Raw genomic sequence first — 15,969 nt, forward strand, 5'->3', positions numbered from 1 at the left:
GACATAAATAGCCCTCGTTTCGTGGTTACCCGTTTTATACAGTCTGTGGTGGTTACGTTGTTTTTGGCGAGGTGAAGAGAGGCAGAGATGTATCTTGCTGTGATACTTTAGCTTTGAGCTTTGAAAGGCTGCGTCGAGTTAAGTTACGTCTGCTTACATCTACCTATGTGGTATGTCCAGCTTAGATGTAAAGAATAGGCGCACATTTTAGGTAATTTTGTCCCTTATTCTTTTCGAAATGTAGCTAAGTAAGACAGACGGTTTTTCTGTCAACTCGATATCTGGTAAACGTTAACCCGTATCTTTCTTTTGGCGGGCGGTTGTAGCGTAAATGTAGGTAACGTTGTGTTAAGTATAAAACTTGACGCTAACGTTAGGTTTCTGCAATTGAGAAGAAGCACACAAGCTAGCTAATTCTATATAAGTTAACGCTAGTTATCTATTAACGTTAGTGTGTTCACAACAAGACGTAAAATTGTGTTAACGCTTTATATTTACTCTCGTTAACCCAGCGATAAACCCAAATAACGTTGCCCAAGTTCACGTTTTACGTTAGCTAACGTTAGATGTAACATTAACGTAAAGTAGCGTAAGTTACGTAATGAGCATACCTCACAATTTAAAAGAATGCTTTGTGGTTGTTTTGGGTTATTGGGTGGCCTTTTGGTTGACCCGAGTCTGCCCATATAATCCCTCCTATCCCTCAGTGAATGAGCTGTGGCTGCAGCCAGTTTGATGACAGTACAGGATTTTGCCGTCATTGTTGCCACGCAAATTGTTCTGCGGTCTCTGTCTGTAATGTATTTTGTGCCAAAGCTTGAAGCAGAACCTCAATGTGTGTGAAAAGCTTGCATTTCTTTTGAAAACACCAGTTATATTTTAACCCCATCTAAAAGGCAGTAACAAATACTGTCTGATCTTTCCAGCGTGACAGTCTTAAGGTGTAATTTGGATGCTACCATCTATCATGGAAAACACCACTGATGACTACAGGATCCAGTCATTTGACCTGGACACACAGATGTTGCTGAAAACAGCCTTGAAAGGTTAGCATATTATTGTCCTCTTATTACTGACTTATAGGAATTTCAGCATTCCAGGTCAATGTTGCAAACGTCTTTAAAACTTTTCAAAACCTTTCCTGCATTGTCATGATGTTGTTGAGATGTAAACAATAGAAGAGCTCAGCAGCCACTGTGTAAATTATAAACATTTCAAACAATCTTTTTTGTAAATACTGTTTTGTTTCTTTCAGATCCAAGTTCAGTGAACCTGGAGAAGGTATCCGATATCATCATGGATCAGTCGTTAAAGGACCAGGTGTTCAGCAAAGAAGCTGGACGCATCTGCTACACCATTGTGCAGGTCCATACTGTTTGCAGTTTGATGGACTGGTTGTCCATTTAACAGTAGTTGTTATCCACATTAGTTTCTTTGATCAAGACACTGAGCACCATTAAGACAGAGGGATTTAAGAAACCAGAGCAGGACTTAGCCACATTCTTCATCCTCTTACCTTTTTAATGCCTATTTGGTAGTTTACACTCGAGCAACAGGAGGCTCTTAAGCCAGCTTACCTACACTTCTATGTTTTCTGACTTTTTGTCCATACTCCATCGTTTTTTCTGACCTCTCTTGGTCACCGCGTGCAGGCCGAGGCCAAGCAGAACAATGGAAATGTGTTCAGGAGAAATTTGCTGAACCGGCTCCAGCAGGAGTTCAAGAACCGCGAGGAGACGAGGGGGCGCTCGTTGCAGGAGTGGGTGTGCTACGTCACGTTCATCTGTAACATCTTCGACTACCTCAAAGTAAGTTATTGTTGTTTCCCGCTAAGGTATGTCAAACTTCAATATATTATATTGTCTTAATTATAAATACAGAGCTGCATTGTTAAACAAGTCTGGAGCGTCTCAAAGCATCTGTAAAAGGGCTTGAATGTATTTTCTTTTAGCTATCACCTTGTAATGCCTTTGATTGTATCTTGTGTTCAATGTAGTAAAACACTACACGTGCCTCTCTTGTTGCTGCAACGTCTTGAACATCTTGCTTGTAAGTGTGGTTATACAGTATAAGTGTTTAATATGTCAGTGGTGGGAAAATGAGCCTGAAAGGTGTGGCCCTAGTTCACTTTCACAGGAACTCAGGTTTCATCCTTGATAATGGCCATTGTCGTTATTCACAGGTTGACTATGATAGCAGCTGCTGTAAGCGCTCTCTGTTTGTGTGACGTTTAGGTGAACAACATGCCGATGGTGGCTCTGGTGCATCCTGTGTATGACTGTCTGATCCGGCTGGCCCAACCAGATGCTCTAATGAATGAGGAGGAGGTGAGAAAGAATGTGTAGTTATTTCCTTTTTTATATACATTATATTGGTTTAGATGTTTATTTGGTAAACTACTTTTTCACTGTAAGCTCTTTTATTTATATATATATATATACATATATATATATATATATATATATATATATATATATATATATATATATATTCTTAGTAAAAGAACAGTGCTGATATTGATAAATATCATGCATGTGCGGACATTTGTCCCAAAAGTATTTAGGAGCACTTCCGGTTTCTTAGGCCAGTGCCTTGGGTCACAGGCAATGGTAGCAATATTCCTCATTTCTTACTTTGGGAATGCACACACAGTCAAGCAAGTCCGGCAAAATGAAAACACATTGCGCAGCTCTTTTCCAGTACACTATACTTTCTTACCTCTGTCACAGAGGTAATGTTTTCGGTTGGGTTTGTTTGTCTGTCAGCAGGATTACAGAAAAAAACTTGGTGGAAGGGTGTAGCATGGGCCAAGGAATAGAGCTGGGCAGTATATCGATATATCGATATCGTGACATGAGACTAGATATCGTCTTAGATTTTGGATATCGTAATATGCCATAAGTGGTGTCTTTTCCTGGTTTTAAAGGCTGCATTACAGTAAAGTGATGTCATTTTCTGAACTTACCAGACTGTTCTAGACGGTTCTATTATTTACCTTTACTCACTAAGTCATCATATCCACATTACTGATGATTATTTATCAAAAATCTCTATGAAAACACCGATAGTCAACACTACAATATCGTTGCAGTATCGATATCAAGGTATTTGGTCAAAAATATCGGGATATTTGATTTTCTCCGTATCGCCCAGCCCTACCAAGGAAGAACCCATTACATTTTGGAGTTGAATCATGGGGCGGATACACACATTTTTTTAAACTTTTGTTAGCATTGCGAGACAGGGCGTGTGTGCTGCGTTCATGTGGTGTTGGAATGATCAGAAAAATGAGTTCCTGACTGGGAAATGGGGACTGAAATTGTGAGATGGGGAATGCCTTGGCCAAGGTCTGTGCTCTTTGAGTGCCCTTCTAGTTCACAAATGTTTTCGGCTATCTAGCCTTCATCAGGATGGTGTCTGAAGCCGTTTTCTTACTGGAATAAAAATCCACTGATAAATCACCATAGATACCAAGTATACAAAACATCATCCTTTTCTTAAAAAAAATACAATTTCTACAACACCATCACTCTTCGTGGATACAAAAACTTTAAGAGAAAAATGAATGACCCTAAATGCAAAACATGTAATATTACAAACATTTCTTTTCAGAATATTCTGAGTATATCATCTTTCATCTTAATGTATTAATGGGTAAAAAGATTGAATATCCATTTTTCAAAACAATCAATATTATAAGGAACATTATTATTATAACATCCTTTGTTTGATAGTTTTATAAATATACGTGCACATAAGAAACCATACTTCACGAGGGCGTCTTTATGTTCTACAAGTCCCTGACATCTCCTGCGCCTCCCTCTGCAGGTGGACTGTTTGGTGCTGCAGTTGCATCGCATCGGAGAGCAGCTGGAGAAGGTGAACAGCCCGCGGATGGACGAGCTGTTCTTCCTGCTGCGGGACGGCTTCCTGCTACAGGAGGGCCTCACCTCCATGGCCCGTCTGCTGCTGCTGGAGATCCTGGAGTTCAGAGCTGGAGGCTGGCTGCTCAGCAGCACCGCCCACAAGTACTACTACAGTGAAATAGCTGATTAGGATTGTTGCGAGGACAAGGGTGCTGGGCAGCTGTGTTTGCAGGTGTGTTACCCAATCTTGGATACCTCTCCTCAGGCACCCCCGATTATTAAAAAAACAAAAAAAAACCCAGCAAATTCACGAAAGACAATCCTGCAGGTTTTGAGAAGATGGCTGTTCATAAACTGTAAAAAAAACTTTTTGATTTTGCTGGGTTGTTCCATGCGTTTGATAATATTACTGAGACATGGTGCAGTGGATGTGGAATGTGCAATAGTTCACAAGGTGTTGAAGTTAAGTTAACAAGGTTTAGCCACATTCAGGTAAACTTTGTGTTTGTTGAGGTTTGATTACAGCTAAAGAGGCTGAAGATATTTTTTTTTTTTTTTTTTTAAATTGATCTTGCAGGCATTCCTTTTTTGAGAAAACATTTTAAAGTCCAACTTATTTTTTTACCAAATCCAAAAGGAATTGGGACAGACATTCCAGTCAGATGTAAGCTGATTTGGTCCTTGCTTTACTTTTTATTGTTGTGTGACCAACTTTAATTAAAAATCAATATTTTAATTATTTAGTTAATTATTTTTCAGTGTAGAATTTACATTTTTACAAAAGGTTTGAAATGCAGTTCAGAGGAATTTTCTTCCCATTTGTCCTGTAGGATTCCTGTGTTACTGTTATGTTACATGTGTAAAGTGCAGTACAGTGTTTGTTTCTTAATTCAGGGACTTTTTATTTTTATGGCTCAACTTATAAATAAAAGACCAAGAGATACAGTTCATAATTGAACTATGTTTCTACAGATAAGTCAATCAGATATTCAATACATTTCTGCAATCACAAGTTTCATTTGTTTAACAACTCGTGCCAAATTATAACAACAACAGCATCATCTAAAGTACTTCTTAACTTATCTCGTTTGTAGTTGAGGTGCTGGAGGACAGTGGTGGAAGAAGTACTAATGCCACAAAAGTAGCAATGCCACAGTAACCAATAGTAAAAGTACTCATTCTTCATAATGAGTACTTTTACTATTGGTTACTGTTTTTTTTTTTGTTTTTTTTTATTTATTGCATTCTAACTATTGATGCATTGATATGTAAATAATACACATTTTACATTTAATGTTGCAGCTGCTCATTTTAATTACTTTAACTGCAGGGTAGCTTGTGAATTTCCCCTCTTGGGATTCATTAAGTTCTATCATAATCAAACACAACTTATTTGTTGATCATATTTTGTATGATTAGTCTGAATCTGCATATTAACTTTAAGTAAAGCTGTCAAATGTATGGCAGTATTTCCAGTAAATATATGCTTAGTTATTTTCCACCACTGCCGGAGGAGTAGGTATTCATCCTCTCTTCACATATCAGTTATGAGTGTAATGCTTGTAGAACAGTAGTTTTCCTCTGAATTTAGCACCACCAGCACTAGCTACACTACAGTATGTAGCTGAGCATGGACTCTTTAGTTACCTTTTAAGGCTTTACAGTCCTCAACCAAAGCTGTGCCTTGAATTCAGACAGACACAAGCAAAGGAGACACGCCTTGTTGCTAAAATGTTACATCTCTTTGAAAAGGCATTGTTTAAAAAGCTGTACCTGTAATTATATGTAAATAAGTAAAGCTTAACCCTTGTGTTGACCTCGGGTCACATTGACCCGTTTTAAATTTTTGTTTTATATCAGAAAATATGGGACGTAGAAATAAGCGCTGAAAATGTGTAGAAGAAAAATAAAAAAATGTAAAACGTTGGAAAAAGGAAAAACAAATTGTGAAAAAAAGGTGTCAAAAATGTCAGAAAAAAAACCTTTTCAAGGTTGAAGGGAAGACAACACAAGGGTTAATATAAAAATTGGCAGATAAATCAACCTCTGATCAATTTAGAGAAAGAATCCTCATGTTAAAAAATAATTTGATTAAAAGCCCAGGCATGGTCAGGATTTAGGAAATTGTGTAATATTTCCCCAAATCCCTTTTTTTTTTTTTTTATTTATTTGTTTGAAGATTTCTATACAAGCTTTGGTATTTTTCACCACCTTCAGACTAAAAACAAACTTATGTAAAATGGGTTTAATGATGTATTACACTGATCATAAAGAGTTGAATTAGGAAGTTTGATTGCTGTAGACACTAATATTCCCTTATTGACAGGGCACAGTACTGACTGCGATATCTGTTTATGTATTTTACTACATTTTTACTTTACTCAATTCCATTTTGTATGGTTGGGTTGTACAATTAATGAAGGTGTATTTCTTCTAATAAATCTTGGAAGATTTTCCTTACTTGTGTGTTTATTAACAATACAGCTGAGCACAACTACTGTATATACACAATGCAATTTCTCAATACAAAAAGTGACAGTGTTACCTTTATATTTCATTGATGTCCTATAGCACTTTTTACAGTGTAGTCCTCCCGCCAAAGGATTTTCACGATGTTCACTGTTTACAGAAGCGCTTCGAGCAACAAAAGGTGCAGCTGTATCTTCTGTGACCCTTTTGTGGCCAACACATCTGTCCAGTCTTGGAAACATTTGAATTTCAGTCCTGAGGGGTTTCTCTCTACCACCAGCGGTAGTGGGCGTAGGCTCTGTTGGCTTCGGCCATCTTGTGCAGCTCGAACTTCTTCTTGATAACGTTGCCCTCCTTCACAGATGCTGCCAGCAGTTCCTGGGAAAGTTTTTCGTACATGTGTGTGCGTCGGTGTTTGTTGTCCCTGCACTCTGTGATCATCCATTTCATGGCGAGGAAGCGACGGCGGTTGTCTGACAGAGGGATGGGCACCTGAGTGGGATGAGAACCAAAACAAATATAAATTAGACTTTTGAGAGGGGGGGGGGGGGGGTTGTTGGCACCAGATCAACAACTGTTTCTCAAGAGCTATCAATCTAACAAAAGAGCTAATCTGCCTCATCACTCACCTGGTAGTACTTTCCACCTTTCTGTATGCTGGCCAGTCCAACGACAGGCTTACAGTTCTCCAGAGCCTGGTGAAAAATGGTGTAGGGGTTACACTCAATCTCCTCCTTCTTCCCTTCTGGAGCTTTATGGTACTTCTCCACCTGTTTCCTCTTTATGCTCTCCAGGGTCTGGAAGCAGAGAGAGAAATTGTGGTAATTTGTATACAATTGGACTAACGGCAAATCTTTGAGACTGTGAACAGTGTTTGCTTTCTTACCTGTGTCACGATCTCTCTGGCCAAAACCTTGTTTCCATCTGTCATCAACATGTTGATGAATTTACTGAAAAGCAAAGACAAAAATGATGATCTGACATGAACTCTCTGATGCACAGCTTTGACTGAACACGCAACCAGCTGCAGCGAGCTGGGATGTCTGTCGTACCTGAGGACTGGGTCGCTGAAAACAGAGCTGTTGACGTCACTGGTTGCTGCCTTGATGGGTCGGAGCGCTTTGAGCTCCCGCTGCGCTTTCTCCTCAGCACTCAGCTCCGTCTCTGGGGTGCTGTAGGCCTCCTTCCTGACCTCTGGCTCCAGATAGTAAGGGTTGTATCTGCTCCACCTCACTAGGAACACTCTACAAACAAAGGACACATGAGAGAGCAGAGTTTATTTCTTCAAATTACTCTGAGAGTTTGTGTGTGTGCAGTGATCATGATTTACTGGCTGTGAATTGTCAAATTTGCTGGTTTCCCTGTTATTTTGTTTTAATCAAAGTCAATTTAATTTCTTTCAGATTTGGACTGTTCTAGTCAGACAGAACAAGCAATTTGAAGATGTACATGTTTACTATTTTCTGACATTTTTAGAAATGAAATGATTAATTCATTGACTGAGAAAGTTCAGGAGATTATTTGATTTAAAGAGAATTGATTTAATTTTATTGTGTTATCAATACAATTTCCAAACTTTTTTTTTTTTTTTTTTAAATTGCACGTGTGTGAAGGACTGCTGAAATGATTAGTCGATCAACATTTGCTGCTTTTCTCAGTTTTATATAATTGTAAATTAAATAACGTCGTACTATTTATTGGTCGAACACAATTTTAATTTGTCCCCTCAGACTTTGGAAACGGACCTTTTTTTTGTTGCTTTTTTAAAATATTTTATAGATTGAACGATTAAATAAACGAAAACATAATCGACAGATCAATCGATGATGAAAATAAGACATTTTGCTCTGTTCTGTTAACGTGTGATGGGAAGATGTCATTATTTTAGACACGTTATAGAGTAAATCGTTGATTTGACTGATTAAAAAAAGCTCGAAACTTAAAACGGATCAATAATGAAGATAATCGCAGCCTTGCTACTTTACATTCAGATTTTTAACATAAGCGCTACTCGCTGTGCAACCGAGTACTTTACATTGTTGTTTCGATACTAACTGCAGGAAAAATGCACCCATAGCACAGTGATATTAAATAGATAGCCAACACCACCTGTTAATTGTTTGTCTTTTTATTATTATAATTACCTTGGTGTCCAAGGTTTTAATAATCCCGAGATGGAAGCAGCCATCTTGAAAATGTGGAGTCAGTTAGGACCCCAGGTTAGTACCTCGTGCACATGCCTTCGGAATAAAAGCATTAGCGTTTCATTCGGCAGATTTTAAATTAAAAAACCGAAGCGAAACGGGAAAAAAATGCAATGGTAGATGCTGTTTTGTTTTTTCCACACCAAAAAAATCCGAGCAATAATTTGGGACTCTCGCGCACACGCTGGTGACGTCACGCGATGTTTTTAGTGCTATGGCGTACCAGGAAGGGGAGTCGCTTGAATCTTGGCTCAGTGAGTGATTAATCCCATTTTATGAATTAAATAATGTGTGTAATTAGCTAGATACGTTGACAGGGGCAGGGCAGTAAATCCGTTAGTACTGCAGCTGATAGCTGACATTCAGCTGCTGAAGGAAGCTAATATAGTGGGTCCTGGTTTACAGTCAACTGTCTGCATCATTAGCAGGATGGGTGGAGAGCTTTAATAAATACTGTCTGGGTCACATTTACCAGTAACAGTTCAGTGTGTGCAGGGATTGTTCAGAGAAGCACTACAGATAGTTGTCCCTCGGTATAGTTGCAGCTGTTGGACAGAAAACTATTTGTTTGAATGATGAATGAGCAGCACTGCTAATGCCATGAACACTACATCAGCAATTACATAGAGGAAGAAGGACAACAATTGCTGCATTGTTATGTTGATCACAAGACTCACCGGAAGCCATATTTTCACTAGGATGTGATGTGTGCATTGATTCAGATGTACATAATGCTCCTCAAACACACCAGTTACTGTAAGTCAGTGTAGGGCTAAATGTCTTTCTCTAACAGATAAAGCCACCCATCCGACAAACAGACAGGAGGACTGGGAGTACATCATAGGCTTCTGTGATCAAATCAACAAGGAACTGGAAGGGTATGTCTGTGATATATTTGCAAACCATTTTTTTTGGAGTCACCAACAAGAAAAAGTTTCTCATCTGGAATTTCTTCTTGCAGTCCTCAAATAGCTGTGACTCTGCTCGTCCATAAAATCCACTCACCACAAGAATGGGAAGCTCTTCAGGCTCTGACAGTAAGAAATAATTCACCTAAATATTAACAAGCACCCTTTTTTTTCTCAACATGGCTTCATTTTAATGATGTTATGTACAGGTATTGGAGGCATGTATGAAGAACTGCGGGAGGAGGTTTCATAATGAAGTCGGAAAATACAGATTTTTGAATGAGCTGATTAAAGTTGTGTCTCCAAAGGTAAGCAGTCTCCAAATTGGTTTCTATGAAAAGTATACTGACTGTAATGTCCTACCATCCAGGCTCTTTTTAACCACCTCTTGTTTCCAGTACATGGGGGACAGTGCACCTGAGAAGGTGAAGATGAAGATTGTAGAGATGCTGTACAGCTGGACGGTGGCTTTTCCAAATGAAACCAAGATCGGTGAAGCCTACCAGACGCTGAGAAGACAGGGTGTGTTGAGATCAGTCAGATGGCATGATTAACATAATGCATGTGAAAAAAAGACATCTTATTGTCGTCACTTTCCTCACCAGGCCTCGTGACGCATGACCCGGAGATACCGCTGGACAAGACTCTGATTCCCTCTCCCCCGACACGACTGAAACATCCGGTGTTTGACAACGAGGACATGGGCAAGGTGAGAGATTGAAGGAAAACTACATCTGTTTATTTTTTATTTTAATGTTTATTTGTATAGGGACAAAGTATGTAGCATAAACCAATGCCACACACCCCAGCATTTACAGCCTGAGCTAATTTGCAATGCCCATCATTAGATGGGCCTTTAAAGTACATAACAACATAACAACAAATCGTAAAGAGACAATACACACAAGAGATTGTAAACACACAACTCACAAACTCGTACATTAAAACGCAAAACTCAGAACTCAACAGACAAAACAATACAAGGCTCAAACTAATACAACAAAGCACTATAAAACAAGAAGCACCAGCACCATTCACAACTACATGACTGCTCCCTCTTGTGTAATGTTCTGTCATAATAATTAATGTTTGGTTTGATTGATTAAATGGATTCCCAAGGAAGGACATCATCACTTTTCAGACTCCTGTCTGCTTCTCCAAACTGTGTGTGTGTGTGTGTGTGTGTGTGTGTGTGTGTGTGTGTGTGTGTGTGTGTGTGTGTGTCTTTAGCTGCTTGCTGAGCTTCTCCGGAGTAAAAATCCAGAGGACCTCCAGGAAGCCAACAGATTAATTAAAAACATGGTAAAAGAGGTAAGAGCTCTATGGACTGGTACATTTGTATCACAGTCTCACACTGCTTGCTATTATTGGGGCCACATGAAATTAAACTGTTGAACTAAAATAGTTTTGGCTTAGAGTTTCGCCTAAGGTGATACTACTATAATATTTTAATATTTTCATATACACACATGCACGTTGTGTCTTGTTGTTTTTGTCAGGATGAGGCTCGAGTGCATAAGGTTACAAAGCGTATACATACACTGGAAGAGGTGAACATCAATGTCAAGCTGCTGACGGAGATGCTGTCCCACTACAATAAAGACAGCTCCACTGACTCAGACAAGGATATCATTAAGGTGTGTGTCCGTGCACTAATATACACACTCACACAAATTAGATAAAAACTAAACTGTAATCCTTACCTGCAAGGAAGAAACTGGAATATTTCCCTCTCATAGCGGGAAGGAATTTAACAGATTGAGGAATATTTGAAAACAACCTCTTGTACAAGCCATTTTGATTTAGTTCTAGTGTCTAATGTTGACTCTGGTCTTGTCTGAAAGCAACCAATCAGCTCTAACTCAACTCTGTCATCATGAGAAAGTTAATTTGGCACACGTCATTTCATCTTTTTTCCTTTTAGTGTCATTTGCAATAATGCAATCAAAGGCAGTCAGAGTGATAAACAATTAGTACTAACTAAAGTTATTTTATATGTTTTCATTGTGATTTTTAAGTCAGTAAACTGGCTTCACAAACTAATGAAATTCCAACAACACCAGCTGGTGTCACAGCACCTCCTTTGTTTTTCCTCCCAGGAGCTCTACGAGCGGTGTGACAAGCTGAGGCGTGCGGCTTTCAAAATGGCTACTGAGACAGAAGACAATGACACCAGTTTAGGTTTGCTTGTTTGGTATTTTCTCTATCTGAGAAAGCACTGCCTTGGCATTGTGATTATTTCCTTGTGTATAATCTGTGACCCCTGTCTCCTCAGGTGATATCCTGCAGGCCAGCGATGACCTCTCCAGAGTCATTAACTCCTATAAGAAGATAGTTGAGGGGCAGCCCATCAACGGTGACAGCGAGGAGCCTCGATCTACAGCCGGTCACGGCGAGAGTGGTAAGAAACATTTCTTAATTATGTTTTACATAAAACCATGTTTGTTAATGCTCCAGATATCCTGGCGTTGTGTAATAAATTCAGTGGCTGTAATCAATCTTCACTCAACAGAGACCACAGATACACTGATCGACCTCGCTGGGCTCGATGCTCCGAGCCCTCCTCAACCCGCCGCCCCTCTTTTTCAGTCCTCAAATCTTGTTTCCACCAATCCTACGGCTTCCCCCATCCCTGTTCTGCCTCCTCCCCCCAAACGTCCAGCCGGCTCCCATGGCAGTCAGAGCAACAGCCCGAGTCACCCCCCCCTCGACAAGGCCTCCACTGCACTCTCTCTCCTTGACGATGAACTGCTGTCTCTAGGTAGTATATCCTTATTGTGACTTATTGAGTTTGGGAAGAACGCTTGGCTCCTGGCCCTCTAACAAAATCGGCCGACCAGCACCTTTAAAGCTTACTGAAAACATGTAATATCTCATCTGTTAATTACTGCACCTGCTGCCAGCCCACAGATGGGCTGCTTTATTAAAAAAAAAAAGAAAGAAACTTTTATTGTTTGGATTAAACAAACGAGACATAATAGGTTGACATGAGATAATGACTTTTTCCCGTGTTTTTCAGTCTTTAGGCTAAGCTAAGCTAGAAGTTTCAGTATAGAAGTCACATGAATAACTGCATTAAAGATAAAGGATTTTTTTTTATTTCTTTTGATGATGCAAATGCATGTATCTTCTTTCAGGACTGAACGACCCCCCTATCTCTCTGAGCAGCCAATCAAAACCCAAGTTGAACGAATTGACCAATCAGTGGACTTCCTTGCAGGTACATATACTGTAAAATGGTTTGTGAGCAACTGACACCAAACCACAGCTTGTTAGTCATGTGTAATATGTGACAGGGCTGTGCAATTAATCTACATTTTAATCGCGATTACGATTTGAATGATCACAAAAACAGAATAATCGAGAAAAACGATTATTTTTGCACATTACGTTTTGAAAGTAAACTCTTATTTTGTTATTTTGTCTTGTGTGAAATTTTTTTTTTTTCAAATAGGAAAAGTATTAAGGGAAATTTAACAGTTCTTGGTGTTTTCACTGTTGATTTGTTTAACTCTTTAATAATTGCAACATCTTTCCAAAAGTCAATGAGTAATCGTGATTTCAATATTGACCAAATAATCGTGACTGTGATTGTTTCCATAATCGAGCAGCCCTAACAGGATGATGTTGTTGATGTAAATGATCTGATCTCTGCAGGCTCCAGCTTCAGGTGTGGATATGTTTGGCAGTATAGCTTGTTCAGGTCCTGCGGTGCCCCCAGCTGAACCAGCTGCTGCCACACACAGTCTACAGAATCTGCAAGACCTGGCCATGATGGACTTTTCAGATCACAAGAGGTAAAGAGTCAACTACAATGTTTTTCTCTCCACTGGAAATTGGAAAACCAGTGCTTTCTAACAATTTGAATAATAGCAAACACAGCAATTTCCACAGCATTGTCTTGTTACGACGTTGTTTGTGGACATTTTGACAGGTTTGTGGATTTATTTTGTGTACAAAATTTACTTTAGTAATTTTTGTGCTGTTATTTGAGCAGTCTACAGGACTTTAAGGTCTCATAGCGATCTATGAAATGTGATTTTCAGTTTGTCCATCAAGATGACGGCCAAAGGAAGCAGCTTCGGGATGCCTACAGCAGCACCTTCCCTCATACATGGGCAGGGTTCTCCTTCTTCACCTTCTTTTCTCCAGGGTACGATGCCCGGCTCTCCTGCTCTGTCCTATGCCAAGGCCCAGAGCCTGGGCTCAGCCCCGGGCAGCCCGCTGTTCCGCTCTCTATCCCCCTGTCACCCTCCCCTTCAGGGCAGCCCGGCCAGAGCCACAGACATCTCCTTGAGCAATGTGCACGTCCCTCTGGAGGCCATCAGACCGAGTAAGGACATGAGGGAAGGGATGATGGGCTCGACTGGTTAACGGACACATTTATTTAAAAATATAAAGCTTGATATAAACTCTTTGAATAGCTCATGTCTGCCTGTTCCTGATTGGCTGTGCCCTGTCTGTCCTCAGGTAAAGTGCTGCCTGTGACGGCCTACGATAAGGACGGTGTTCGCATGCTCCTCAACTTTGCATCTGACTGCCCCCCCGGCAGGCCTGACGTGTTGGTGATGGTGGTGTCCATGCTCAATACAGCACCTTTGTTCGTTCACAATGTGGTACTGCAAGCGGCTGTGCCCAAGGTAGAGACATGTATTCCTCGGTTCATTCGGGTTTTATGTTCAGCTACAGCTGATATGTGGCTTCAGCAGTCTGTTAGCCAAATCTTACAGAGGTACATTCTTTTTTGTCACTATTCCTCTGCCACAAACACTGTCCATGGAAACACAAAGATAGACTTGAAAGAATATGAAATTATCCTTTAATAAAAGGTATAAAAATACAGTGCTGACTCCTCTTTTCATCCTCCATCAGTCAATGAAGGTGAAGCTGCAGCCTCCATCAGGAGCAGAACTGGCACCATTTAACCCTATCTTCCCTCCAGCCTCCATTAACCAGATCATGTTGCTGGCCAACCCAACAAAGGTAGGTGACACAATAACACTTAAGGACATAAATACACAAACCACTAAGACTTTTGGAGCCACACAACTTTGATGACGATGCTGATGATGCTAAAAGTTCCTTGTGTGTCTTCACAGGAGAAGGTGCGTCTGCGCTACAAGCTGGCTTTCACACTAGGAGAGCGTCTGTGTAACGAGGTTGGAGAGGTCAATCAGTTTCCTCCACCAGAGACATGGGGTCATCTATAGAAGTGTGCAGGCCTGCTGCCACTTAGCAGGGACAGACTGCTTTGTACTCCATGAAGGGGTGTGTGCATATTTACATTTACCCCAGAGAGAAAGAAGGGGAAATTCAGCTGCACTCTGCCTTTCAGCTTCACATTCCATATAGTTGTTAATTTGGCCATTGTTGCTACAGGCAGTGAGAAGCTAACAGCAGACACAACAGTTGTTTACATAGTGCTTGTATACTTTTCTGCAAATATTTGGCAAGTAAGACAGCCGTGGTGTTTACAGGTCGATGGAACTAACATAATATTTTAATGGATTTTCCCCAAGATGAACATAACAGATTTGAATGTATTGTAAATAACCAATGCATTAGAGCTCAGACCTGACTGATGTGATGGATGAACAAACTTACTTTTGTAAGAACAGAGCCAAGATACAACAGTTACAGACACAAAAACTTGTATTTATTCTTCTGGCTGAGCACTTTCTTAGCCCGCAGAAAATATACTTGAATATATCCAGGAAATTGAAAATGGCATGTAGTCGATGTCTTCGGATGAGGGTAAACTGAAACATTAATTTGTTAAGTAAAATGTACTGTACTGATTATTTCAGCCATCAAGATTTTTGATGTGGTTATTATGAGTTAATGTAGCCCTGTTTTAGATTAGTGGACCAACAATATTTAATGTCGTGCTGTAAAGGCAACCAACTGCACTTAAGATGGTTCATTCTTTAATTACATATGTCATTATAACTTAAGTCTGAGTTCAATTCTTCTTTTACATTTTTTTTTAAATGAACGGCAATTGTCCGCATTTCAGTCATGACTTTAGCAGTGGGTATCCATATTTTTGTTCTGAATTTAAAAGATGTTTACTCTATTAGTGTCAGTATTGAGAGTATTTTTGTCATATTTATTCATTTCTGTTCTGTTAATAGTATTTCAGTGCATCACTGAACCTAGAAAATGTGAACTGAAAGCTCTAAATTTGTTAGCTCGAAAAATCTGTCATCAGGCAGATCACTTGTGTGTTCAGCAGTGGGAAATAGTGGAACTGTGCTGTGAGTAAAGTTTCATAAATCAGTCCACCCAAACCTCCCTTAAGTCCCTTCTCTGGTAGTCCTCAACTCATCATATGGGATGTACAGAAGAAGTGTGTGTTTAATGTACATAGTGTGTAATGTACCTATTGGTTGTTGTATGACAAGTTACGTGATCAAGTGACGTGTAGATGTTGGGAGAGTGTTAGGTCTGTACATACTGTATGATGTGCCATTTGTTCACTACATCAAAAAATAAATATTTCTTTCGATGGATGTCTGATGT

At 39.7% G+C, this 15,969-nt stretch overlaps 3 protein-coding genes across 6 annotated transcripts; 2 read left to right on the plus strand and 1 right to left on the minus strand.

The window, feature by feature from the left end:
* The first annotated feature begins 70 nt into the window (after positions 1-70).
* Positions 71-6,322, plus strand: mif4gdb (MIF4G domain containing b). 3 transcript variants are annotated; one of them, XM_078270358.1, is made up of 6 exons: positions 71-170; positions 927-1,046; positions 1,256-1,365; positions 1,653-1,808; positions 2,235-2,327; positions 3,829-6,322. In XM_078270358.1, exons 2-6 carry the CDS (start codon positions 953-955, stop codon positions 4,054-4,056), a joined length of 681 nt encoding a protein of 226 aa, XP_078126484.1. In that variant the 5' UTR covers positions 71-170; positions 927-952; the 3' UTR covers positions 4,057-6,322. The 3 variants fall into 3 exon arrangements, with proteins under 3 accessions (XP_078126484.1, XP_078126483.1, XP_078126486.1); XM_078270357.1 differs by having other exon boundaries at positions 101-211; XM_078270360.1 differs by lacking the exon at positions 71-170 and adding an exon at positions 242-835.
* Position 6,323: 1 nt separating this feature from the next.
* On the minus strand, positions 6,324-8,585 carry mrps7 (mitochondrial ribosomal protein S7). The gene is made up of 5 exons (XM_078270356.1): positions 8,480-8,585; positions 7,388-7,579; positions 7,222-7,285; positions 6,965-7,132; positions 6,324-6,827 (listed from the first exon to the last, which is right to left on the minus strand). The coding sequence occupies exons 1-5, from the start codon at positions 8,521-8,523 to the stop codon at positions 6,606-6,608; spliced, it is 690 nt and encodes a 229-aa protein (XP_078126482.1). The 5' UTR covers positions 8,524-8,585; the 3' UTR covers positions 6,324-6,605.
* A 92-nt stretch (positions 8,586-8,677) lies between these two features.
* On the plus strand, positions 8,678-15,959 carry gga3b (golgi associated, gamma adaptin ear containing, ARF binding protein 3b). Of its 2 annotated transcripts, XM_078270351.1 has the most exons (17): positions 8,678-8,793; positions 9,333-9,417; positions 9,501-9,576; positions 9,657-9,755; positions 9,846-9,969; positions 10,053-10,156; positions 10,678-10,758; positions 10,947-11,084; positions 11,547-11,628; positions 11,723-11,848; positions 11,960-12,208; positions 12,585-12,667; positions 13,105-13,244; positions 13,494-13,780; positions 13,918-14,087; positions 14,320-14,430; positions 14,547-15,959. In XM_078270351.1, exons 1-17 carry the CDS (start codon positions 8,754-8,756, stop codon positions 14,655-14,657), a joined length of 2,106 nt encoding a protein of 701 aa, XP_078126477.1. In that variant the 5' UTR covers positions 8,678-8,753; the 3' UTR covers positions 14,658-15,959. The 2 variants fall into 2 exon arrangements, with proteins under 2 accessions (XP_078126477.1, XP_078126478.1); XM_078270352.1 differs by lacking the exons at positions 8,678-8,793; positions 9,501-9,576 and having other exon boundaries at positions 9,341-9,417.
* Positions 15,960-15,969: the final 10 nt, after the last annotated feature.

Source organism: Sander vitreus, chromosome 15 (genome assembly GCF_031162955.1).
Source record: "Sander vitreus isolate 19-12246 chromosome 15, sanVit1, whole genome shotgun sequence".
NCBI lineage: Eukaryota > Metazoa > Chordata > Actinopteri > Perciformes > Percidae > Sander > Sander vitreus.